Source organism: Urocitellus parryii, chromosome 7 (genome assembly GCF_045843805.1).
Source record: "Urocitellus parryii isolate mUroPar1 chromosome 7, mUroPar1.hap1, whole genome shotgun sequence".
Lineage (NCBI taxonomy): Eukaryota > Metazoa > Chordata > Mammalia > Rodentia > Sciuridae > Urocitellus > Urocitellus parryii.
Window position 1 is genome coordinate 899,437 of NC_135537.1, and position 23,991 is coordinate 923,427.

At 60.2% G+C, this 23,991-nt stretch overlaps 1 protein-coding gene across 12 annotated transcripts in view; it reads left to right on the forward strand.

The window, feature by feature from the left end:
- Plec (plectin) overlaps positions 1 to 23,991 on the forward strand; it is a 52,417-nt gene that overhangs the window by 11,113 nt on the left and 17,313 nt on the right. Inside the window, exons 1-19 of one of the 12 annotated variants that reach the window (XM_026409772.2) lie at positions 4,885 to 5,600; positions 16,602 to 16,663; positions 16,838 to 16,852; positions 17,002 to 17,091; positions 18,014 to 18,091; positions 18,185 to 18,277; positions 19,267 to 19,433; positions 19,992 to 20,107; positions 20,189 to 20,295; positions 20,376 to 20,495; positions 20,568 to 20,663; positions 20,927 to 21,054; positions 21,300 to 21,393; positions 22,063 to 22,217; positions 22,319 to 22,628; positions 22,711 to 22,788; positions 22,864 to 23,025; positions 23,223 to 23,327; positions 23,642 to 23,737. In XM_026409772.2, the coding sequence (XP_026265557.1) occupies positions 5,063 to 5,600; positions 16,602 to 16,663; positions 16,838 to 16,852; positions 17,002 to 17,091; positions 18,014 to 18,091; positions 18,185 to 18,277; positions 19,267 to 19,433; positions 19,992 to 20,107; positions 20,189 to 20,295; positions 20,376 to 20,495; positions 20,568 to 20,663; positions 20,927 to 21,054; positions 21,300 to 21,393; positions 22,063 to 22,217; positions 22,319 to 22,628; positions 22,711 to 22,788; positions 22,864 to 23,025; positions 23,223 to 23,327; positions 23,642 to 23,737 (2,610 nt within the window). In that variant the 5' untranslated portion in view covers positions 4,885 to 5,062. Of the gene's footprint in view, positions 1 to 4,884; positions 5,601 to 10,578; positions 10,747 to 11,311; positions 11,658 to 15,819; positions 15,947 to 16,601; positions 16,664 to 16,837; positions 16,853 to 17,001; positions 17,092 to 18,013; positions 18,092 to 18,184; positions 18,278 to 19,266; positions 19,434 to 19,991; positions 20,108 to 20,188; positions 20,296 to 20,375; positions 20,496 to 20,567; positions 20,664 to 20,926; positions 21,055 to 21,299; positions 21,394 to 22,062; positions 22,218 to 22,318; positions 22,629 to 22,710; positions 22,789 to 22,863; positions 23,026 to 23,222; positions 23,328 to 23,641; positions 23,738 to 23,991 lie in introns of those variants that run through there. The other 11 variants (XM_026409773.2, XM_026409782.2, XM_026409775.2 and 8 more) reach the window with 11 other exon arrangements.

Below are 23,991 nucleotides of genomic sequence, written 5' to 3' on the forward strand. Positions count from 1 at the left end.
GATCCAGTGTGGTGAGATCTCCTGGGCAGTGAGGAGGTAAAAAGCCGAGTACTGGGGAGGGCCTGGGCTCTCTGACTAGCCAGAGCTGGACAACAAGGCATGTCCAGCTTCCTCTTCACTGGCTCAGTTTCTTCTGAGACACCTATACCTCTTGCCCCAGGCTCTCCTCCACCACCAGTCACCATCTGCATGTCCTGATGACGTCCCGCCCCCTTGTCTGGGTCTCTAGCACTCTTTCTTGGCTATAGCTACTCCCACATTCTTTGGGTCTCTCTTGCCTTAGGGCCTTTGCACATGCTGTCCCTCTTCCTTTGCTGGCTAGCCCCAACCCATCTTTCAAGGTCACCCGCGGCTGCTCTTCCAGGCTGGTTGGGTAGGGCAGGCTGATAGGGCTTCTTCACTGGACCTTTTAGCTGCCAGGGCTTTCCCAAGAGCCCCTGGCACACACCTGAGTTGAGGGTATAAGTTTAGGACTGGTTCGGTATAGGACCCCCTGGAACCTTCCTTCTCAGAATAGTTTGTCTGCCTCACTTTTCATTAGCTTAAAACTGTGATCTTAAGACATTTAATTTTATACACCGAATCATGTGTGAGCTTTCCCATATTATTTAAATCTATTTATAACTCTCTCTCAGTTTTCTTTGAGGCTTAATACAGAAGTTCACTTGTAGGCTGAATCTAGATTTATCCAGACAGAGCTTAGAAAAAAAAAAGTAGGAATTTAAGTGTAAGAATTCACAAAATTCTGTTTGAATTCCACACTTCATTATTTTCCCCAAATATTCAGGCAACTGGTGTTTAGTGAGACCCACTCATGCCCTGGACTGGTTGAGCCCCAGGGAGAGCAGAGGTGGAGGCTGGGGGACCCCCAGGCCTGCTGGGTCTGGAGCCCAGGTGGGCCTGGCTCCTGCTGCTGCTTTGCCTGTTAGCCTGTGTGTGGCGTTGCCATGTCCTCTGTCCCAGCCCTGGCCAGTCATACACAGGCCTGCCTGTAGAAAGGGTGGGCACCCTAAGGAGGTAGTCCTGCCTGGCAGGGTGTGGATCTGAGCAGCTGAGAGGGAGACTTAGGTCTTCAGGAGACCGAGGCTCTTGACACATCTTGTGGAGACCCATCTGTGTTCCACACTGCCCACCCAGCACAGAGGACCTGGGGTGCCTGCCCCGTGGAATGGACATGGCCCAAGTGTTCCTGATGGTTTCTGCAGCCTGCAGAGAGGCAGAGCTGACCTCTTCCTGCAGTCCAGATGGTCTCTCCAAGAGGCAGGAGTGACAGTTCACTGCCACTGGCTGGGGTGGTGGCCCAGAGCAGCTGCTGTTGGTTCCCTGGAGGTGGTGGAGAGGTGGGGTCAGCTCAGCAAGGAGCTGCGCGTCATTCTGATGGCAATGGAGATGGGTGACAACTGGACTGATAGGCAGTACCAGCAGATCCTGTGGGCCTGGCTATGAGGAGTGATGACCCCAGGGTTTTGGTGTAAGCCACTAAGTGGTGGTTAGTTGAGTACCCACAGAACTGAGCAGACAAGGGCCTCCAAGGGCTAGGGGAGGCAGAGGCTGGGGCTTGTGCGGTCCCCATGGGGAACGGAAGCATCTTGAGCTGTCGGACCAGTGGGGTGATCAGCTGCATGTTGGAGAAGGGCTTGAGTAGGGATGGGGCCCAAGGGAAGGGTATTGTCACTGCATCTCCTGGGTGAATGGGCTTGATCCGGGGTCCTGAGGCATGACAATGACAGCCCTTCAGTCATGGCCCAGGGGAGGCAGCTTGAGGAGGTCTTTGGAGTCAGGAGTGGGTGGTTAGGGCTTCAAGACCAGGAACAGGCCCTGTGCTCATGGTTTCTGCAGGCCATTCCAGGTGTGGCTCTGGGTGGCGGAGGCTGGAGACTGAGGTGGGCTGTCTGGATGTGCCACATTGCAGTTTTATGGCCGTGCTGCCTGGTTGGAGATAGCTGGGTCGCAGGTGTGGGACAGCAGGTTAGGAAGGACGGGGTGGAGCGACCCATGGCTGGGAGCATGCGCCCAGGGCAGCCTGGTCCCGCACATTGATCAGCTGAAGCCCCGCCTCTGACTGGCCGGCCCCGCCCCACACCTCCCGGTTCCTCCCCCAGCCGGCTCTGACCGGGGCAGTTCGGTGCGGTGCCGGACTCTGCTGGAGATAGCTGCATCACCCTCGGCCCCCATCAGAGACATGGACCCCTCGAGAGCCATCCAGCACGAGATCAGCTCCCTCAAAGGTGGGATGGGGGGACAGCTGCGACCATGCAGTGACCTCTGGCTGGGTTGCAGTCTTCCGTAGGAGGTAGTCAGGATCTGGCGTGCGGTGGGCAACACTGGGTGTGCTGTGCTGAAGGCACGGAAGACCCCCGGGTTTATCCCTCACCAGGGCTCCTCCTGGTGCAGGGGTTCTCCTGGGATGGCGGGAGGAGGGGGTGGCTCCTGCAGCAGTTCTGTAGCCCTGCAGTGAGTGTCAGGGGCGGAGCAAGCTGTAGCAGCGGCAGGGGCGGGACCCAGACTCCGTGGGAGCTCAGCCCTACCGCAGTTGGCCGCTTACTCCTCCGCCCCAGCCTGCCGCCCTGCAGCCTGCCCTCCAAGGGGGCTGGGTAGGGCTAAGGGGATTGCTGTGCTGAGGCGCCAGCGGACTGGCCCCGGGCAAGGCCACACTGCAGCTCTTGTTGGGGGGGGGGCACTGGGGGCTGCCCAAGGGCTCCGGAGTGGTTGCTCTGGAAACCTAAAGAGGCCTGGAGTCGGGAAAGAGGGGCCGGCCTCCAGCCATGGAGTGCTCTCAGTCCCTCCCAGTGCTGAATCAGCAACAGTAGTTGCGGTTCCACAGGGTGGGGGGCGGGGTAGGGGTTGTTCTCCCAGCCCAAGGACTGGTGGGCAGCTCCCGGACCAAGATCAAGGGTGGGTGGGTGTGTGTGTGTGTGTGTGTGTGTGTCTCGAGGGTGGGGGAATCCCGCTGTCCCAAGGCTGCTGTGCTTTTGCTAGTTTGGGGAATTCCCCACTGAGCCCCGCCCCCTTGCTCTGGATCCGGGAGCTACTAGTTTAGGAAGTGGATGGGTTGGCGGGTTGACTACTACATGGGACTCCTAGGTAGGTCTGTGCGGAAGAGACTTAGGTCCAATGGCTTAGAGGCCTGCAGTGTGGCTTGGGATCATTTGGGGACTGTGGAAGCCATGGGTTGGTTTGGTGGGGGATTGGAGATTTGAGGGAATTGGGTTAGGAAATCATGCCAGGAAGATAGCAGGGATGTATGGGATGAGTGCAGGAGGGACTGGTGGCAGGCAGGACGGGTAGAGCCAGAGGTTGAGGGCAGTACTGGGGCACGGGCCGAGAGAGTGGGAACTTAAGTGATAACTGGTCTGGATCCCAGCAGATGCTTGGTCCCAAAACCACAGCCCTGGTGGTGTGGAGGGTCCTTGGGTGTCGCTGCTGAGGGGATGTGACAACTGCCCACTGCCATTCTGTTGTCCTGCCTGGGACTGGTGTCCTGCCCTCCCAGAGCCTACCTTTTTGGGCTGGCCTGGTTGGGGGCAGGGCGCAGGGTGAGCCTTGCCGCAGTGAGCTGGCGCAGGAGGGCTTCGGGAACAGTTGGCTGAGCGTTCAGTTTCCACCGTGCAGCCTGCGTCTGTGTGTGTTTGGGTGTGCTGTTTGGAGCCTACTCGGGTGTCATGGAGACAGCCCATAAACCCTCCCCACAACGCTTTGTTGGCTGCCTGCCCGCCTGCTGGCCAGTGCCTCCCACCGCAAGATCCCCCACCCCCGCCCTATTTATAATCAGTTCCTGGGTTTGCAGTGCTTGGTGGGAATGGGTGTGTCAACTCCGGGAGAGTGGAGCTGGGTGGGGGTTGATGGGGCACTGCATGGAGAGTTGGGATATCTATGATCAGACCCTCGGTTTGGGGTGCCTGGCTGTGAGGATGGGTGTGGCTGGGTAACTCACCTCCCAGGGCCTCATGTGGTAGTTTCCTCTTCTTTTCTGGTGGGCATATGAAACTCCTGGTGTCCTTTCCCTATCATCTGTCACTCTGGCCACAGGCAGGCGCTCAGGCTGCCCCAGTAGAGAGTCTGTGTGGGTGGCAGGGACGCCAGGTCTGGGGTGGTAGGGACTTAATGACTTTGATTCCCTGAGGCAGGTGGTACTCCCTGGCCTCTCTGACAGCTGTCCTGGAGACGGGGTGGATAGAAGCTCCACCCAGAGGCGCCCCCTCCTCCCTCCTCAGCGTGCCCTGGGCTGGGAGTGGATGTGTTTCTGGACTGTCCCTAATCTGTCCTGGAATGGGAAGAGTTAAATCTGGTGCCATTTGGAAGTGGGGGCTCTTTTCCTCTGCTTGCCTGATGGACAGTAGATGCTGGCACCTGCCTGTCCATGTGCTCTTGACAGCTGCCCCTTGCTGTTTCGCACTTAGGCGTCTGCCCAAGACCCCAGCTTCCTCCCCAGGCCCTCATCCTCCACTCTTGGACCTCAAGTGCCCCCAGTTCCAGGCAACCCAGCATTCTCTCTTCAGACCTTTGTGGTTCCATAACTCCTGGAACCACACCCCTTGGTGGGCCCCCAGCCTGGGGACCCCTCCTGCCTTCTGCCCATTCTGCCACTTTTTTTCTGTGATTCTTGGTTTATATTATCCCTTAATCCTCCCCACAAAGATTTGGGAACCTTAAGGAAATGTTTTAGAAACCGATGTAATTTCTGACATTGGAGCCATGGGGCCCAAGAGGGAAGGGGGTGCCATTGGGGTGAAGGCCCCCACTCTGCAAGGGGCCGTTGTCTGTGCGTGGGAGGGGCCGCCCCTGCTGCTGAGTCAGAGGAGGCCGGCCCAGGCGTCCTGGAGGGCGGGCAGGCGGGAGGTTCCAGCAGGCGGTAGTGCCGGCAGGAATCCACAGAGCCAGGCACTGGAGCCACTCTTCCCTGAGCCCGCGGCCTTGCACTTGGTGCAGGAGTCTGCCTGCCTGCCTTCCTGCCTGCTGCTGGCTCCTCTTGTATCCCGTGCTGAGGAAGCCTAATCCGCCTCCTCACTGTGCTCCTCCTGCTTCTCTTGCCCCTGTGCCGACCAGCCGGCTCTAAGCAGCCATGGTGGCTGGCATGCTCATGCCGCTGGACCAGCTGCGGGCCATCTATGAAGTGCTCTTCCGCGAGGGGGTGATGGTGGCCAAGAAGGACCGGCGGCCCCGTAGCCTGCACCCCCATGTGCCTGGTGTCACCAACCTTCAGGTCATGAGAGCCATGGCCTCCCTGCGGGCTCGGGGCCTGGTGCGGGAGACATTTGCCTGGCGCCACTTCTACTGGTTCCTGACCAATGAGGGCATCACCCACCTACGCCAGCACCTGCACCTGCCACCTGAGATCCTGCCTGCCTCCCTGCAGCGTGTGCGCCGCCCCTTCACCATGGTGATGCCTGCACGTCGCACCCCTCATGTGCAGGCTGTGGAGGGTCCCCTGGGCTGTCCGCCCAAGCGGGGGCCTCAGCTGTCTGAGGACCCTGCCCCAGAGGAGCGGCGGGCCTACCGCCGGAAGGAAGCTGAGGAGGGGTCACCTGAAGCCCCTGTGGTACCCACTACCACTCTGGGAGCCCTAGCCAGGCGGGGCCTGGAGCCTACCCCAGCCACAGGTCAGCTGCATCCTAGTTCCAGATGGAGAGGGGTGGGAAGGGGGGATGTGGATGTCCGAAGCGCCCAGTTGGGCCTGTTGGGGAAGGGTGGGCAGCATGAGTGCTGGGGATTCCACTCACACCAGCAGGTGGTGCCCTCTCTGCCTGAGGGATCTGGGTGCTGTGGTCAGTGGGCCTACTGGCTCCTCCTCCTGGGTTGGGGACCTTATTGGGGTGGGACAGGCACATCCCAGTGGGGGCGGGGCCTGTGGAGCCTGGACTGGCGGGCCCAGCTGTTGTCACAGCCCCACCCATTTCAGCGTGGGCCACTCTCTTAAGCATTGTCCTTTCTTTTGTCCCCATTCATTCCTCTCCCTGTCCCAATAGGCTGTCTGTCTGAGGCCCCTCTGTTCAGAAGTAGGGGGCATGCAAAAGAGCTGGTGGCATGGGATGGGCCTAGCTACTTTTTGGCAGTGTAGCCTGGGCAAACTGCTTGACCTCTGAGCCTAGAGTCTGCAGGGTGGGGGTGACATATCCCCTACCCCCTCCCACCGAACCTCTTGGTTATGTGGCTCAGATTCCTTGTTGCATGGAGAGTACTGAGTGTCCCCCATGTCAGGATGCCTGGCTGGGTTAGGGTTGGCCATGGCCTAGTGGTAGAGGAACAGAACCCAGGAAGGAGTGTCCACTTGCAAGGTAGGGGTCCTGGGCCTGGCACAGGGTCAGCTAAGTCCTTCCCAGTTGGGAACCAGGTGTCAGAGAAAAGGATTGGTCCTGTCAGCCCAGGGACTACCAGAGACTCCTTCCCTCTGACCCTAAGCTCCTGGGTCTGCTGGACCCAGGTGGGCAGAGGTGTCCTGTGCCTAAGGCTTGCGTGTTCTCTTGGGGCACACTGCACTTATTGCCAACTCGGGTCAGCCTGGACCCCTCAGTGCAAGGCATCTTTATGACTGGACCCCTGGGGAGAAGCTTATTCTCTAGAGGGCTGGAAAGAGAGCCTGGGCTGAGGCTAACAAGGCAGGCAGGAGTTTGCAGGGAACCAGAGTGAGGGGTCCAGGTGCAGGCCCCAGGCCGGGCACAGCTGGGCCGAGTGCTGAGGAAAAGGAGTTCTGGTTCTGGCCTGTCTGGTTGGATCACTAAAGCCTTGCCAAGGGAGCACATCTGAAGGGTCAGGGAGGTTGTGGCATGGAGGCTGGCTTCCAGCTCTCTCCATGGCCTTGGGCAAGTCAGTGGCCTCCTCAGCTTCCCTGTAAACGGTAACCATATCACTGGGCGGAGGCATGAAGAGAAGAGTGCTTGGCCAGCACTGGGATCTTAACTCCTGGGGCCTTCATCTGGGGCCTTTCCCGATCTGGGGCCCCTGCCCACCCTCATCCTCGCGGTGGAATGGCCTCTTCCATTCTCTGGTGTGGGTGTGGTGAGTGGGAGGGAGCCCTCCCCTCCTTTTCTCCCCTTCCTTCCTTCTTGCTATTCAGGCGGGGCCAGCTGGGCAGGCAGTTGGCAGTAGAGCCTGGAGGGGTTCTGGGTGTGGCCACAGTGGGCAGAGTGGAGGGCACCCCCACCCCCAACAGAGGTGACTCAGTCTTCCCTTCCCAGCCACAGCCCTCCTAGTGGCAGCTCAGAGTTTCCAACAGGAAATGAGTTCCAGCTTCAGGCTGAGTCAGGGCGCAGGCGGCCCTCTTCCTCCCCTTCACCCTGCAGGACTGAGCATGGGGCTTTGGGTGTGGTTTGGGGGCCAGAGCTGTGCCCCCAGGCCCATGTTGGTGGCAGAGGCATGATGGCTTCACATACAGGTTGGGGTAGTTCTGAGGACACCTAAAGCTATCAGCTTCTTATTTTAAAAGTGAATGAATAATAAACCACAGAGACCCCATCTTTCCCATAACCCGGCCCCTCCTGGCATCCTGACATGGGGGACACTCAGTACTCTCCATGCAACAGGGAATCTGAGCCACACAACCAAGAGGCACGATGGGAGGGGGTAGGGGATATGTCACCCCCACCCTGCAGTCTCTAGGCTCAGAGGTGGTCAGGAGCTGTGCTGGTCACCAGAATGTCAAGATGGGCTGTCCCATTGAGCTCTGGCCAGGGAGCCACTGGCATGGCGGGGCAAGCTGGGGCTACCTGCTGTAACTGGCTCCTGCTGGGAGGCCCCACTCTCTCCTGTGCCCTAATGGTATGCTCATCTTGGGGGTGGGATCCCCAATGGCATACTGTGTAGGAGTATGTCTACCTCGTGGTGAGGTGCAGACTGAGCCTCTGCCCCAGAGAGCCCCTGGTCATACAGGGATGAACTGGGTGAGGGAGGGTGATAGGAAGGGCCCTCTGTGGAGGCACCCACAGCTAAGGTCAGATAGGTGAGGAGGAGCTGCCCTGCCCAGAGCTGCCCCAAGGAGGGAGGCCTGGGCCAGAGGGTAAGGATACAGGAAGGCCCCGCCTGGAGTTTCCCTTCATGGTAGAAAGCCGCTGGAGTGGTTTATATGTGAGTGGTTTACACTCCAAATAATAATACTTTGCCTGGCTCAGAATTCATAATGAATCCAGAAGTGTGTAGAGAAAATGCTTTGAGAGCCTGTCTTCCTGGAGGGATGTCATGCAGCGTAAGCAGATGGCCACACATGGACATGGCTTCTCCTCTCTACATAGACATGCAAGCTGCACAGCCTGACTTTCCCACGTGGCCCTCCATGGCAGAGGAGACATGGAGCTGCCTTGTCCTCTTCACAGCTACATAGCACCTGCTTAGGGTGGGCTATGGGTCCTGGCAGTTTCTGGGGAAGGTGCACAGGGGTCATCTTGCTTGTTGGGGGGAACTGTGCAGATCTCAGGCAGGTTTCTACCCAGGTTGTGGAGGATTAGGTTTGTCTCTCCCAGGTCCTGTACAACTGGAGAGATGTATGGACGGATAGGAAGGTATCACATTTGCCCAGGGTGGAGACCACAGTTCCTGGGAACTGAGCTGGTTGTGGGGGACTCAGGCAGAGGAAGCAACTGGCCTTGGGGGCTGAGGAATGTAGGTGTTGATGGGTAGGGAAGTGTGGGACTCTGCTTCCACATGGCTGCGTGGAATGCACTGGGCACATGGATGCCTGGAATGTGGGTGGGTGGGGTGACCGGGCTGGGCTGGTGGGGCCTGTGGAGGGAAGAGGAGACTGTGGGTGAGTGGGGTGGGGCAGGCTCAGTAGGCAAGACCACTGGGCTGAGACCCAGGGCTCAGGGACTGAGGCAGGCCTGTCTCCTGCACCCCAGGCTGGTCTGCCTGGGCTGGTTTGGCCCGTTGGTCCCTGCTCAGCTCTCTGACTAAGGGGTGGCTGTGAGGAGGAGCCACTGCTCCCAGAGCTGGGTGGGGAGGCCAGGGTAGGAGCAAACCCTCCACCCCTTCCCTCCTTCCTGCCTTGCTTTCCTCTCTGCCGGCTCTGAGAGCAGCCTGACCCAGCCAGCAGCCATGGACAGGTACAGCATGGAGGAGCTGATCCAGCTGGGCCAAGGTAGGGCATAGTAGCAGCCTGGGCTACAGAGAAAGGAAAGGGGAGGGATCAAGGCCTCCAACAGGGATGGGGCTGTCCTTAGCAGCCTGCTACAGGACCCTGAGTCGCCCCCTTTCCTCAGTTTCTGTGACCTTAGGCATCAGAATGTGGGGTGCAAGGATGAGATGGCTTCCTCAGAGCTGCCCCTGGGTGTGTGTGGAATGTGGGGTGTTCCAGAATAGTGGAAGTTAGTGGAGGGGCTGCTCACAGCCTGGGGCATTTCTTCCTCTGGGAACCACGTCTCATCCCGCCAGGGGGTTCACAGGCTCCTCTGAGTCCATGCATGTGGCTAGGTCAGAGGGCCAAGAACTGTGCCTGCCTGGTTCAGCTCCTGTCCACTTCTGGTCATCTGCTGCCATGGGCTGGGCTGGGCTGGGATTTGAACCCTCTCTGGCCTGCCTTTAAGGTAGCCAGTGTCCCTGGTGCTCTGGCTTCTTGAGCCAGTACAATCTTTGGCTGCCTAGAGCAGGCCGCTAAAATGTTTCTGAAGTGTGGGGCTGGAGAGCAGGGGCTCAGGTGGGCCCAGTCTTTCCCTCAGCCCCCACCCCATCTCCCCGTCATGGACAGGGTGCCCACCCTGGCAGTCAGGGGCCAAGACTGGTTTGCTGTGCTTTGCTGAAGGCTTACCATGGGCCAGCTCCTCATGGTTTTCCTACCTTGGTTTTCTCATGTTCATGATACACTCAGGGCATAGGACTCACTTGATAGGGTGTGCTGGAGATTAAAACAGAATGGTGCTTGGCACCGGAAACACTACAAATGCTACCCTCTGGAGGAGAGGGTCAGGACTGTATCCCCTTCATACACAGTTGTGTACACACACATCCGTTTCCCCAGGTGTGCTAGGATCTGGGCCAGCACAGGATACGGGGGATGTGGCGTGGACTGCCTGCCGACAGGACCTCTGACCCCTGTCTTCCACAGAAGAGGATTGCTGTGGTATCTCGGGGGGCTTTCCCTCTCCAGACCACATGGGAACACCAGGAGAGAGGCCTCGGGTGAAGAGATATGGGGTGGGTTCATGTGGCCTGGACCCCAATTTGGGGCTGCCTGGGTCTCTGGCTGGTAGTGTGACCTTGGGGAGACTGTCTTGTCCACACTGAGGCCAGGTGTGGTATTGAATGACTTTGCGCAGGGCCCTCTGGGAGAAAGGGGCGTGTCACCACATTGGTCCATTTGATGCTTCCCAAGAGCACCCTACGAGGTGGGCCACATGAGCCCTAGCCCCTGTGTCTTGTTCCGAGGGGGGTCCTGAGGCCAGGCAGCTCCTTATTATAGCATTACCGTGGGAGCAAGGGTGTGCATGTCAGTGGCGCTGCCCAGCTGGTCGGGACTCCAGTGAGCCCCAGGCCTGAGTGTCCTTACTGTTCACGTCATGTTCTAAGTCTGGACGAGTGACGGGCCTTGCTTGCCCTCCTCAGATATTTATATCCCCCTGGGCCCCCTGCCCACCACTCCCCTCCCCCATGGACTGCTGCTGACAGCAGCCACACGGTTGTGCCCTCCTCCCACCTCGCCTCTGCTGCTGCTGCTGCCGGGCTTGCTGCCTCTAAGGGGCCTGTGACCCTCCCCACACCCCTCGCCCGCTCCCTGTCCACCCTGTGGGCTCCTGTTGCTGTCCCCAATGAAGATCGTGCCCGGTAGGTGGGGCAATCCTTTGAAAGTCTTGGTGGAGAACCCAGCTGGGCTGGGGCCACAGTGCCTGGGGCTAGAGGTGAGGGGCTGTGTACTCCCCGCCCCCAGCCTGCTTCCCAGCCCGCACCCAGCCTCTCCCTCTGCCCTGTCTGAGGCCCTACATGGGGGCTTGAGGCTTGTGAGGAGTCCACATGTCTTTGAGCCTGGTGGGGTCAGCTGCAGACCTGGGGTGGGCTGCTAGGACTGGAGCGTTGGCATTAATACGCCCTTGGTGTGTGGCCGTGTCCCCAGGGGACACCATTGGAAGAAGAATGGGGGCTCAGCACTCTTTCTGTGGGGGCAAGGGGCCAGACTGGGCTTCCTTTGGGAGGGAGGACCCAGATTGAGGCTGCGCAGGCTAGGCTGGGGGGCTGCGGCTTGGCAGCCGCATCCTACAGGCCCCTCCTCCTGGCGGGTGTGGCCGTGGGTAGGCAGGGGTTAAGGCTCCAGCTAACCTTGAGCGTCGGCAGCACGGAGTAGGGACAGCTGAGCTGGGCCGTGTGGGGAGCGGCCAAGAGCCACTGGAGGGAGGAGGGCGGGCCCAGGCTGGGCTGGAGCACAGTGCGTGCAGCGGACCGGATGGTCTCCTGGCTGCCCGTGGATAGTGCTGTAGGGCGGTCCCTGCAGGCGAGGCAGCCTGCGGGCCCTGGGCTCTAGTCCTTGGGGCATCCCGTCCTCGCCCTTCACATAGGGAGGCGCTGTCAGGCTTCACAGCAGCCAGTCGCTGGTGCACCGAGGCGGCTCTGCCTGTTCCTTGTGGCAGCCATGGAGCCGACAGGCAGCCTGTTTCCCTCCTTGGTAGTCGTGGGCCACGTAGTCACCCTGGCTGCTGTGTGGCACTGGCGCAGGGGGCGTCGGCAGGTGCAGGATGAGCAAGGTAAGCGCCCTTGCCTCAGCCGCTGCCATCCGCCACCACCCTACCATGGGGATGCTAGTGGGGTTGGGGGCGGAGGGTCCACCTCCCTCCCACCCCGCCACTTCCGTCTCTGAGTGAAACACCAGTGTTTTGTGAAAGTGTGTCTGCTGCCCTGCTTCCCTGGGTGTGGCAGGGGCGGAGCATTGCAGTTGTCATTAGCCTGGAGTCTGACCTGGGCAGGTAGGTGGAAGGAGAAGCTGGGGTGAGACCCAGGGGGTAGGCTTTGGGTGCAACAGTGCCTGCCTCTTCAAGGAAGCCCCCTCCTCAGCAGGGACGTGAATACAGAATCCACAGTGGCAGGTGCACTGGGCTGTTCTGGGCGGAACCAAGGTGGGGGTGGCCCTGCACAGTGGCCTTCCCTGCCCACAGAGTGTGGGGTTTAGCTGCACAGAGGTGCGGCAGGTGCCTAGTGCCTACAGCCAGGGTCAAGGCCAGCTTTGCGACAGACTGGCAGGCTGTGATCTGCCCTCCCCCTGCTCAAAGTCACCAGCTCCTGGGCTATAGTCCGAGGCGCCTATGCCCAGCACAGGATGGGGTGGGGCTGAAGTGAATGGATCATGAACAGCCCATGGGAATTGGGCAGCTCTGCACCGGGGCTTCTGGCCAGAGGGACTGTCCTCACCTCCCGGCTGGATTCGCCTTTGTCGGGGAGTGGCCAGGCTGCCCCCTAGTGGGCCTAATGGGTCTCATCCTCAGGGGTAGGATCTCCACGACTTGAATCTGAATTCCCTTGGCTTCCAGGCATGGTCCTGGGGTTCCCTAGGGTTCCCTGGAGCTGGTGACTCAGTTACTGGTGGGAAGTTTCAATAGAATGCACAGATGGAGGGTTTCTAGTACTCGAGATTTTTGGTTGGGGACCTGCCACTGGCCCTCCCTTCCTTGACACCCAGTTTTGTGGCCTGTCCACACGTGGGAAAGGAGCTTCCCCTTGCCTCTTGCTGCACGTGGCCTAACTCAGTTCTGTTCTGGCTATTCTCTGCCCACCATCTCTGCAGTGTCTACCCCGCCCACCCCCAGTCGTGCCCCAGCCCCTGCTGGCATCCTGCTGGGAGAGGTCTCCAAGAGGTGGATCATGGGGGCCCTGGACAGTTTCTAAGCATCCTTGTCCCGGAGGGCAGCCCCACTCCCACTCCTCTAGGGGCCGTGGAGCCGGGGGATGCATTTCGTGGGCTTGGGCGCGGCTTCCTGACCCGTGCTGGGCGGGGCGCCCGCAGGGGCAGGTTCTTCGGGTCTGGGCCTGGCGCCCAGCGGGCGGAGGAGGATGTGGCGAGCTGAGCCGGGCCCTTTCGCACGAGCTGGGAGCAGGACTTGTTGTATGATCCCTGGACGACCGAGGGCGCCTAGGGCTCATGGCTGCATCAGGCACCCCGGGGGCGGGCGGCGCCTTCTACGGTCAGAGGGAGGTTGTGTTAGAGCTGCCGCGATGGCTGGACGGGGGCTGCGAGCGTGCACGCAGGGGCTACCTCTACGGACAGCTGTGCTGCGTAGGTGGGTGCACCCTGAGGTGGCCGGGCTGAAGGGACTGGGCGGCAGAAGCTCTCACCAGGTGGGGCCGGGGATAGGGGTTGGGTCCGGCCCAGGTGCAGCCCCGCCTCCGAGCTCCGGAAACACCTGGGGAAGGAGGCGGAAACACTTGGGGGAGGAAGGGGGGGCGGGGTGATGAAGTCCATGCTGGTTGGCTTGCCTCTGGAGTGTCCGTGGGAGGTGGGTGGAGCAGAGGGCTGCGGCCAAGGGAGCCGGGAGCAAGGGGAGGGAGGGAGGTGCTGGACCCAAGGCCTTCCGGCTCCAGGTTCCCTCCCACTCTGGGGTTTCCATCCCAGGACCCAGTTGGCTGGGCTGTGGAAAGCGGGAGATGATCCTTCTCAGAGGGCTCTGGGGGGACTGAGCTGGTGCTGAGGGTCAACTGCCTTGGCCTGTACAGGGTCAGACAGGATTGCTAGAGTACAGTACTGGGAGCCCCGGGACTGGGTCAGACAGGATTGCTAGAGTACAGTACTGGGAGCCCCGGGACTGGGTCAGACAGGTGGGAGCGGCCCCTGAGGTATAGAGTAGGCTTGGGGAGCGGACTTGGCCAGGCTGAGGACAGGTGAGGACTCCATCAGTCTAGGGGAAGTTTCCTTTCATTAGTGATTAGGAGGGAGGGGGCATCTACGGCCAGGGGCAAGGAGTAGGCAGGTCAGGAGGGAGGGGTTGAGGAGGAGCTTGAAGTTCTAGTTCCTGAAAGGTGAAAGGAAGGAGGCACCCAGAGGCAGGACTGCTGCCAGGGGGAGGGTTGCTGGAGCTGACCTGGGAGCAGGAAGAAGACTGGAGAAGAGGCTTGGTTGGAGCCTGGGGAGAGGGCCCACATGCATCATGGGTATCCAGTACTGGCTCCCCCAAGTTCCAGCTGTTGCCTGAATGCCCTGTGCCATCTCTGCCCCATTCCCAGAAGCATGGGTGTTTGTGTGCCTCAACAGAATGACAGCCTGCTCCTGCAGCAGAAACTCACCCTGTTACTGAGAGTGTGGTTCCCCAGTAGGACAAGCTTCTTGCTCAGGAGGGCCCTGCCTGGGGAGGGGTGGGCACGTGTTGGGGGTGTGAGAAGTTCTCAAGCACACTGTATTCCAAGCCCTGACTAGTGTGGAGTCAGATTTGGGATTTTGGAAGTTAAGGAGTTGATGTCTACTAGGGTTATGGGGGCTGCTGGGCCAGATGGGGCAGAACAGGAAGGTCTCCTGTTGGAGGCTGAGGGGTACTCTCAGAGGTGGGGGGTATAAGACTTGGCAGAATCCTGGGAGCTAGCCTTGCTCTTAGGCATTAGGGTGGGGCCTTAAGGGCCCCTGCCTGGCTCAAGACCCTGGGCCAGTGGGGTTTTGGTGCCCTCTTGTGGCCACAGGGAGCAGCAAGCTTAGGGAATGGAGTGAGCTTTCCCCAGAATTGTGTGCTGTGGGGGGGGGGGGTGTTCCTCCACAGCTCACAGCTGGAGCACATCAAGCCAGATGCGTGGACTGGAAAATTCTTGTGGTTGGGTGGTGCATTCTTTCCTACAGCAGTTGGTTGGGCTGGGCAGTTCTAAATGCTGGCCATAGGCCGCTCTGTCCGCTGACCTGAGGGATCCAGAGGCCCTTGTACCCTTTGCCCAGATCCTCTATATTTTTACAACCTGGAGCAGCTGCTATCTCTGAGCCTCACCCAGCTGCAAACAGCCCCTATCCATCCTGCCCCCAGGTGCGGTTTCCTTTTGAGTGAGTCACAGTGCCCAGGGCCCCTCCCCAACTCTGACTCACTGGCTGTGCCCCTTGGGGTGCTCCCCTCTGTCCCAGCATTTCCCCCAGGGGAGAGGTCCTTGCAGCTCCGCTGGACTGGCCTACTGGGATGAGTCAGAGCTCTGCTATGCTCTGCTCTTGCCTGAGGTGTGCTCTGTCTGGCTTGCCTGGGCTGGGCTTCTGCCGGCCCCTAAAGGATCTTGCAGGAGCCAGGCAGGCCCTTGAGCCTGGATAGAGCAACCTCCTTGAGGTGGGGGCCGTAGGTCTGAGAAGGTGTGCGCTGGGGAGCTCTAGGAAACAGGGGCAGTGGGCTCCCTCCCCCAAGGTGTCACACAGGTTGGGGGTTCCTTTTAGGGCCAGACCCAGCAGGAAGGTGGGCCAGCCAAGGAGTGACTCTAGTGCTCTCTGAGAATGGGTGTGGCCTTAGCTTTTCCCGCAGCTCTCTGGGGACCCTTCTCCGTTCCCTGTGTGATGAAGGCTCATTCTGGGTGGCTGTGGGGTTGATGAATTCTCTGGGGTCCTGGTACCAGTGCCAGCCCCTCCCCTGCACCCCCAGGTCCTGCTGCTGTGGCAGGGTGGGTGAGGAAACCCCAGTTTCCTGTTTCTGGCTACTGAGGGTGTGGCTGTGGGGGAGGGGCTGCCTTCCTCCTTCCCGCTGGGACACTCCCCTCTGGGGGACTGAGTGAGGTGGGGCTCTAGGGGCGGGGCAGCCTTGCTGGGGAGTACAGCCTGTAGGGAGTGGCCGCAGCCGCTGCGACTAGGGCTGTGAGTTAGCCTGTGTGGAGTTTGCATCCAGTGCAGCCGCCAGCCTTCAGCAGTCTGTGTGCCACGAGGGGCTGCCCAGAGCAGCAGCACCTGGGGGCTGAGAGACAGAGTCAGGGGCCGGCAGCACCATGTCTCAGCATCGGCTCCGGGTGCCCGAGCCTGAGGGCCTGGGTGGCAAGAGAACCAGCTCTGAGGACAACCTCTACCTGGCTGTGCTCAGGGCCTCTGAGGGCAAGAAAGGTAGTGGGCACACCCTCTGGGCAGGACAGGCCTCTGCAGCAGAAAATAATGTTTTCTGTGGCAGGAAGCCCTTGCCCTAGGTGGGAGGTGTGGGCATGGACTGGGGGTCTGGGTTTGGGGCCAGACTCAGATGGGGGGGGGCAACTGCCGTGCTCAACACAGATTGGCTTCTGGGACTTTAGTGTGGGATCAAAGTGGCAGGGAGGGGAGGCCCATTGCCCTGTCAGGTGGACACAGCTTCCCCTACAGTACCCCAACAGGGCCTAGCCCTGGCCCTGCTGTGTCCCTGTTTAGCCTCATGTAGAGGCAGTGTGTGGGGTGGGACAGGCTTTGACTTGTGCACCCCGATGCAGCAGCTTTGGACCTCCCATCTTCTTGGGAGACAATAGGGAGACTGAGCAGAGGCACTTTGGGCCTGGCCCCCTGCCTGGACCCGGGCTACTGGGCCTGGGTTTATGATGTCCTGGCCATGCCGGAGGAGGAGGGTTTATGTGATCTGGGAGAGGCCTGAGGTGGGCACCAAGGCTGGGGCTGTAGTAGGGCCTTCCTCAGGCAGGATTTGGCCAGCCAAGCTTTCATGTCTGCGCCATGGTCACCTCTGGGGCCTCCCTGGGCTTTTCCCAGGCTCCAGCTTAACTGGACTTGTCTTCCCCAGATGAGCGGGACCGTGTGCAGAAGAAAACCTTCACCAAGTGGGTCAACAAACACCTCATCAAGGTGGGTGGCACCTGCTTGTGGGTGGAGGAGGGAAGGGTGCGGCAGATGGCCCCTGCCCCAGGGTGTCCTCCACTGCTGCATTCCCCTTTCATCTCTGAAACCTGTTATTTTCTGTCCTCTCCTCCCACGCTCCGCTCCGTCTCTTTCCTTCTCTTCCTTTGGTCTCTGCTGTAGCACTGGAGGGCAGAGGTAGGTGCCTAAGCAGAGGCATGAGCATGCTTCATGCCCCTGCCTCTTTCCCCTTGGTGCCAGTGCCCAGTACTTTTCTCTGCCCCTGCCTCTGGGCTGTTGGTGGCCCTGGGGAATCTGTGGCCACTCTAGCCCTGCTGTTCCCACAGGCCCAAAGGCACATCAGTGACCTGTATGAAGACCTTCGCGATGGCCACAACCTCATCTCTCTACTGGAGGTCCTCTCTGGGGACAGCCTGGTAGGTGCCCCTGCCCTTTTCTGTGGTCCTGCCAGCATCACCCTCAATGCCCCTGCCTGCCTTACCTCCCTGAGGTCTTTCCTGACTGCCCAAACTGTGTCTAGCTCAGCCCCCTCCTGCCTTCTCCTTGGAAGCAGTCCCCCCACTGTGCCTTCACGTCCAGGGTGTTGGCCTCCCAGCTGACAGCCTGGCTTGGGAGTGGCCACGACCCCTGTGCTATGTATGGGCTGCTGTCTTCTGCATTGGAGTCCTAACACAGTAACCTCATGCTCTGCTCTGCTTTGGTTTCTCTGCTGCTTGGACTCTGAATCTTGACCTCTGCCCTTTACCCTTTGCTCTGCTCTGGCTGGGCAGCCGAGGGAGCGGGACGTAATCAGGAGCTTGCGTCTGGTGAGTGGTTGTGCCCGTTGGCCACAGAGGCACATGGGCTCCCTGAGACTGTGGAGCCCAACTCACCTGGGCTGGCAGCTGGTCTGGCCCGACCCACTCCTGGCTCTTGGGCGGGTAGATGGCTGTGCTTCAAGCTGCCTGCTGTCCTGCCTGCTGCTATACCTGGGACTGGGCATGGGACCCATGAAAAGAAGTGGCTGCCATCACTGGGCAGGAGGACACACCTCCAGTGCCACTGCCCCCCACCCACAGCTTCCTGGCTATTGTCTTCTCCCCACCCCCTTCCTTCCTTCCCACAGCCTGGGTTGGTTTCCCAAGCCCCTGCTGGACCTGGGCCCAGGCCCTTCCTGGCCCCTGGGCTGATGGCCTCCTTTTTGCAACTGGGGAGGGTGAATCTGGGATGTGTGAGGGGCTGCTGACCCATTGGGGAAGACCTTGGTTTAGTTATTGCAGCTGCTTTAGGGGTACTGGGGGGATGGGGCTGGGACTCCAGCTGCCAGGTTGATGTTGACTATGCCATGCCTCCTCTCAGCCCCGGGAGAAGGGGAGGATGCGCTTCCATAAGCTGCAGAATGTCCAGATTGCCCTGGACTACCTCCGGCACCGCCAGGTAAGGCTGTCAGCCAGCTACAGGCTGTAGACCCCAGGTACCCTTCCTGAGATGCTGCCCAGTGAGCTGTGACTGAGAGCTGTTTGCTCACAGGTGAAGTTGGTGAACATCAGGAACGATGACATCGCTGATGGCAACCCTAAGCTTACCCTAGGCCTGATCTGGACAATCATCCTGCACTTCCAGGTAAAGTGGCTGCCCCTAGATGTCTCTGGGGTTGCTGTGGGCTCTTTGACTGGTTAGCTGGCTTGATTTCTGGCTGGGGTATGCTCAGGAGGAGGTGTTTTCCTATCAGCCCAGCCCTGGGCTGGCTTGTAGCCTGAAGGCTCAGGCTTCTCTCCAAGACCTGCCTATCCTGTGCCCTCTGGCCCCAGCTAGGCAGGGCCGGCAGAGCCTCCTTGGAGAAGAATGTGTTCTCTCCTGGCTGCCCTGGGGAAGCTTCTGGAGCTGCAGGGGCTGCCCTGGCTGACTCACCATTGCCTGTGCTGGCCGCACAGGAAGCCACAAATCTGAGATCTAGGCAGAAGAGCTAGGCTGGCACGGCAGCTGAGTCACAGGCTGGCAGGCCGGCAGACGTTAGGGATAGGTTGGCAGATGTACTGACAGCACGCAGACTGGCAGACCCAGGCCCGAGATTGGACAGAGTGCCAGGCATACATCCTACCCAGCCCCCAGAGACTCCCCACCCTGGCCTGCAACCAGAGAGGAGGCCTTGACCTGTCCCCACATGCCACCTCAACAGCCTTTTCTAGGGTTGGGGGTTCTGGGGAGGCTCTGGGGGTCTTCAGCTACCCTTCTTGTGCCTGCTGTCTGCCAGCTGTACTCTGTACTAGCCTCTGGATGTGGAGGGTGTATCCCAGGCTTCTCTAGCTAAGGAGAATCCAGAGTGTCTACCACGTGGTGTTAGTGGGGTTGGGGCACTGACTTATTCTGTGGCAGTTGCAGGCTGGAGTGGCCCGGGCTTTTGGTCTTCCATGTGGTGTATCTCAGTGGGAAGGAAACCTGGGGGCCCGGCTGTACCTCACCTGGGGCCTGGTGACCCCTATATACCCTAGTTGGGTGCTGAGCCACCCCTGCTCCCATGCAAGTGGTCATGGGTATCACACAGGGTGGCCAGCTGGTCAACCTGGGTGGCCAGAGCTGAGCCTCTGCCTTCTGTTTACTGTGTGGGGCAGATCTCAGACATCCAGGTGAGCGGGCAGTCAGAGGACATGACAGCCAAGGAGAAGCTGCTGCTGTGGTCACAGCGCATGGTGGAGGGCTACCAGGGCCTGCGCTGCGACAATTTTACTTCCAGCTGGCGTGATGGCCGCCTCTTCAATGCCATTATCCACCGGCACAAGTACGTGGCCCCAGCAGGTGGAGGGGGGCTGTGGGTCTGGGGCACCTCAGCTGGGCAACTTCAAACAAGTCAGGGCAAAGGGGGTGGCAGGAGGGATGTCTGCCACTGATGGGAACTTGGCGCCTGCAGGTATGAATGCCAGCCAGCCAGCCAGCCACCTCTGCCAGGTGCCAGTGAGCAGGCCCAGCCCCATTCTTCCTGAGTTCTTAGGAGCACCACTGTTCCTTGAAGCCTGTAGGACAGTGAGATGCTGGTCCTGCTCATGTGGACACCTCAGAAGGGGCCTGACAGGCAAGGAGGCTTCAGGGAGCCCAGGCTGACTGTATCCCTACTCAGTGCACTGCATCTGTGATTGTCCCCACTAGAAGCCTCTGGGGCTCTTGGAGGGTGGGGCAGTGGGGTCCATTCAGGTCTGTCTGTGTGGGCAGGATTGGGGTGTTAGTGTGTGTCAGATTTTTCAGGTTAAGTATGGGGTTGGGACTGTGTCTGCCGGGGTGCGTGAAGGAGTCACGCTGACGCCCCTGGCCCAGCCTGCCTCACCTGCGCCTTCATCCGCAGGCCCATGCTCATAGACATGAATAAGGTGTACCATCAAACCAACCTGGAGAACCTGGACCAGGCCTTCTCTGTAGCAGAGCGGGACCTAGGAGTGACTCGGCTTCTGGACCCCGAGGGTAGGAGCTGCTGGCCCTCCTCCTTTCCTCTTCCCCTTCCCCATGTCCACACAGGCTCTGTGACTCTGTCCTCCCCTACAGATGTGGATGTCCCTCAGCCTGATGAGAAGTCCATCATCACCTACGTCTCGTCCTTGTATGACGCCATGCCCCGTGTGCCGGGCGCCCAGGACGGGGTGAGGGCTAATGTGAGTGATGCCTAGGGAGGGTGGGGAGTGTGTCTTGAGCCCCGTTGCTCTCCAACAGCTGCTCACTCATGTGCTCACAGGAGCTGCAGCTTCGATGGCAGGAGTACCGGGAGCTGGTGGTGCTGCTGCTGCAGTGGATACGGCACCACACTGCTGCCTTTGAGGAGCGCAAGTTCCCCTCCAGCTTTGAAGAGATTGAGGTGGGCCTATCCACTTGGGCCAGGGTCCTATGTCTGCCTTGGCAGGGCTGCTGACAACCCTTGTCCCCACAGATCCTTTGGTGCCAGTTCTTGAAGTTTAAGGAGACAGAGCTTCCAGCCAAGGAGGCAGACAAGAACAGGTCCAAGGGCATCTACCAGTCCCTAGAAGTAAGTGGGTGTGCCCCAGGGTGGTGAGTAGGGTGCACTGTAGGGAAGTGACTGGGGTGCCCCTGAGTGTGGTGAGTGGGGCATCCCCGGGGGAGGTGAGGTGAGTGCAGCTCCCTAGAGCCCCAGGGCCTGGGGTCCCCTCAAGAGTGTGGCTTGAACTTTTGGGACCAGGGCTGTTTTAAGTTTGGAGGGCTAGGGACCTCAGGGCCCAACACTCTCACCATTTGCAGCTTGGGCCTGATTAGTTCTGTCCTTGATCTCAGGGAGCCGTGCAAGCAGGCCAACTCAAAGTACCCCCTGGCTACCACCCCTTGGATGTGGAGAAGGAGTGGGGCAAGCTACACGTGGCCATTCTGGAGCGGGAGAAGCAGCTTAGGAGCGAGTTTGAGAGGTAGGTGTGGGGAGGCTGCTGGTGGGTGGGGCCTTGTGGTGGCAGGGAAGCCACCCCAGGGTGAGTCACTGCCTGGGGAGGAAATCCCCCCCCAAGCTGGGGAACCCAAGCTCCAGAGTTCCTGGCCAGCAGGACAGTGGGCCCCAGGCAGGCAGGGAAGCCAGAGCTGAGGGGAGCTGCTCTCTGGCCAGGGGCATGGTGGGCCCACCAGCTCACAGTCTCTGGTCTTGTGTTTTGGGCTGCAGGCTGGAGTGTCTTCAGCGCATTGTGAGCAAATTACAGATGGAGGCTGGGCTTTGCGAGGAGCAGTTGAACCAGGCCGACGCCCTTCTGCAGTCGGTGAGGGGGGAGGGGAAGGGAGGAGTGAGGGGCGGGCTTGGGAGGTGGGAGGAACCCCAAGCCAGTCCTGCCCTGCAGCCAGGGCTATGACTAACTGGGCTCTGTGGGCAGGGTGGGGCACTGGGAGGGAGAAACCAGGCCTAGCTCCTCCCCACGTAGGGGCGGGGGCAACTGTGATCTCCTGCTGTGGGCAGAACTGGCCTCTTTGTACCAGGCAGGGCACCAAAGAGGCTGCTCTGCCCTCTTGCAGGCTCACCCCATCCCAACAGCAGCTTAACACTGGGGGAGGGGTGGTGGGGAGATGCCCAGGCCTACTGCTGGCTGAGTGTGGGGCTCAGAAGGTGCAGGGCTGTCTGTGTGGGTCTGGGCAGGATCCCACTGAGAGAAGTGACAGTGTGGATAATGGCGGATGAGGCCCAAGATCCCGTGAACAAGCCTGTAAAGGACCTCGGTCCTTGGATCTAGCAGGATTCCTTTGGACAGAAGCCTGACCCCTTAGAAAGCTAGCCTGTATAGATATGTGGACAAGTTTGTCAGGAGCATATGTGGGGATCCCAGGGCATTGGGTAAACTGAGGCCTGGGTTGTAGGCTGGGGAAGTGGGTGAAGGGGGCTGCCTTGACTGATGACCCTATGGCCAGACTCGGAGTTACAGATGACCACCTTGCAGGATGTCCGGCTACTGGCCTCAGGCAAGGGGCCACAACGGGCAGGGGAGGTGGAACGGGACCTGGACAAGGCAGATGGCATGATCCGGCTACTGTTCAATGACGTGCAAACCCTTAAGGATGGGCGGCACCCGCAGGGCGAGCAGATGTACCGCAGGTGGGGTCCGCCTGTGCCCTTCCCAGGGAGCCTGGGTTTGGGAGCCTGGGTTTGGGAGCCTGGGACCTGTCTGAACCCTCCTGACTCCTCTGCTGCCCCAGGGTGTACCGCCTGCATGAGCGCCTGGTGGCCATCCGCACCGAGTACAACCTCCGGCTGAAGGCAGGCGTGGCAGGCCCTGTGACCCAGGTGACCCTGCAGAGCACACAGAGGCGACCCGAGGTGGAGGACTCCACCCTGCGCTACTTGCAGGACCTGCTGGCCTGGGTGGAGGAAAACCAGCGCCGCGTGGACAGTGCTGAGTGGGGTGTGGACTTGCCGAGTGTGGAGGCACAGCTTGGTAGCCACCGAGGCCTGCACCAGTCCATTGAGGAGTTTCGGGCTAAGATCGAGCGGGCGCGCAGTGATGAGGTGGGCAGCATCCTTGGGTGGGCTGTTAGGTGGTGGGCAAGGGCCTGGTCCCGGCAGTTCTCATCCTCCTCGTCTCCTACAGGGCCAGCTTTCCCCTGCCTCCCGGGGTGCCTTCCGTGACTGCCTGGGTCGACTAGACCTGCAGTATGCCAAGCTGCTGGTGAGTGGGGACCAGGCGGGGACTGGGGAGGTGGGCAGGCAGCAGTCTGCTAACATGCTCCCTGCCTGCCCGCAGAACTCCTCCAAGGCCCGCCTCCGGTTCCTGGACAGCTTGCATGGCTTTGTGGCAGCTGCTACCAAAGAGCTGATGTGGCTGAATGAGAAGGAGGAGGAGGAGGTGGGCTTTGACTGGAGTGACCGCAATGCCAACATGGCTGCCAAGAAGGAGAGCTACTCGGTGAGTCTGTCTGGCCTTCCAGAACCCTCCTGCATTTGCCCACACCCAGCACCACTGTTGGGAGCCTTTGGGTGGCCAGTCAGTTCCAGCTCAGGCTCCATGGAGGCTGGCACTGGATTTGGATTGTGTTTGTTGGAAGATTACAGACCCCAGTCTGCCTCCAACACTATTCCTGAGACCCTCTTCCCTGGCATCAGGCCCTTATGCGTGAACTGGAGCTGAAGGAAAAGAAAATCAAGGAGATTCAGAATACTGGAGACCGACTGCTGCGAGAGGACCACCCTGCGCGGCCTACAGTGGAGGTGAGGTGGGACTGCAGGGCTGGGGGGACCAGCACCGGCCCCCAGATGTGGGGGCCGTGGGGCAATACCATGGACGCTGAGGTGGAGGTAGGGCTGTCGGGGGCCACCATGGGCCCCAAGGGATCTACCGTGGGTCAGAGGTGGGGAAGGAAAGGCGCTGTGGGAGCCCATCTTGGGCCCCAGTTGGGGTTGGCAAGAAGCTGTGGGTGGGGAGAGGGATAGGGACCACCCTGGTCCTAGTTGGGGTATGTGGGGAGAGGATGGGGTACTCCCTAGGTCCCATGTGGGGATCTGAGGAGGTCCTTGTCCTTCAGTCTTTCCAGGCAGCCCTGCAGACCCAGTGGAGCTGGATGCTACAGCTGTGTTGCTGTATTGAGGCTCACCTGAAGGAGAACACCGCCTACTTCCAGGTGAGACCCCTGCCCCACCGTGGCTCAGCTGCAGCACTCTGAAGGTGCCTCCGGACCACACTTGGCAGTAGGATCGGCCCTGACTGGTCCCCCTCCCCCAATTGCCCCCATGTTTGCCCCTGACTGCTCGCCCTCCCCCAATTGCCCCCATGTTTGCCCCTGACTGCTCGCCCTCCCCCAATTGCCCCCATGTTTGCCCCTGACTGCTCGCCCTCCCCCGATTGCCCCACTTGCTTCCTGCACTCAGGAGTCCT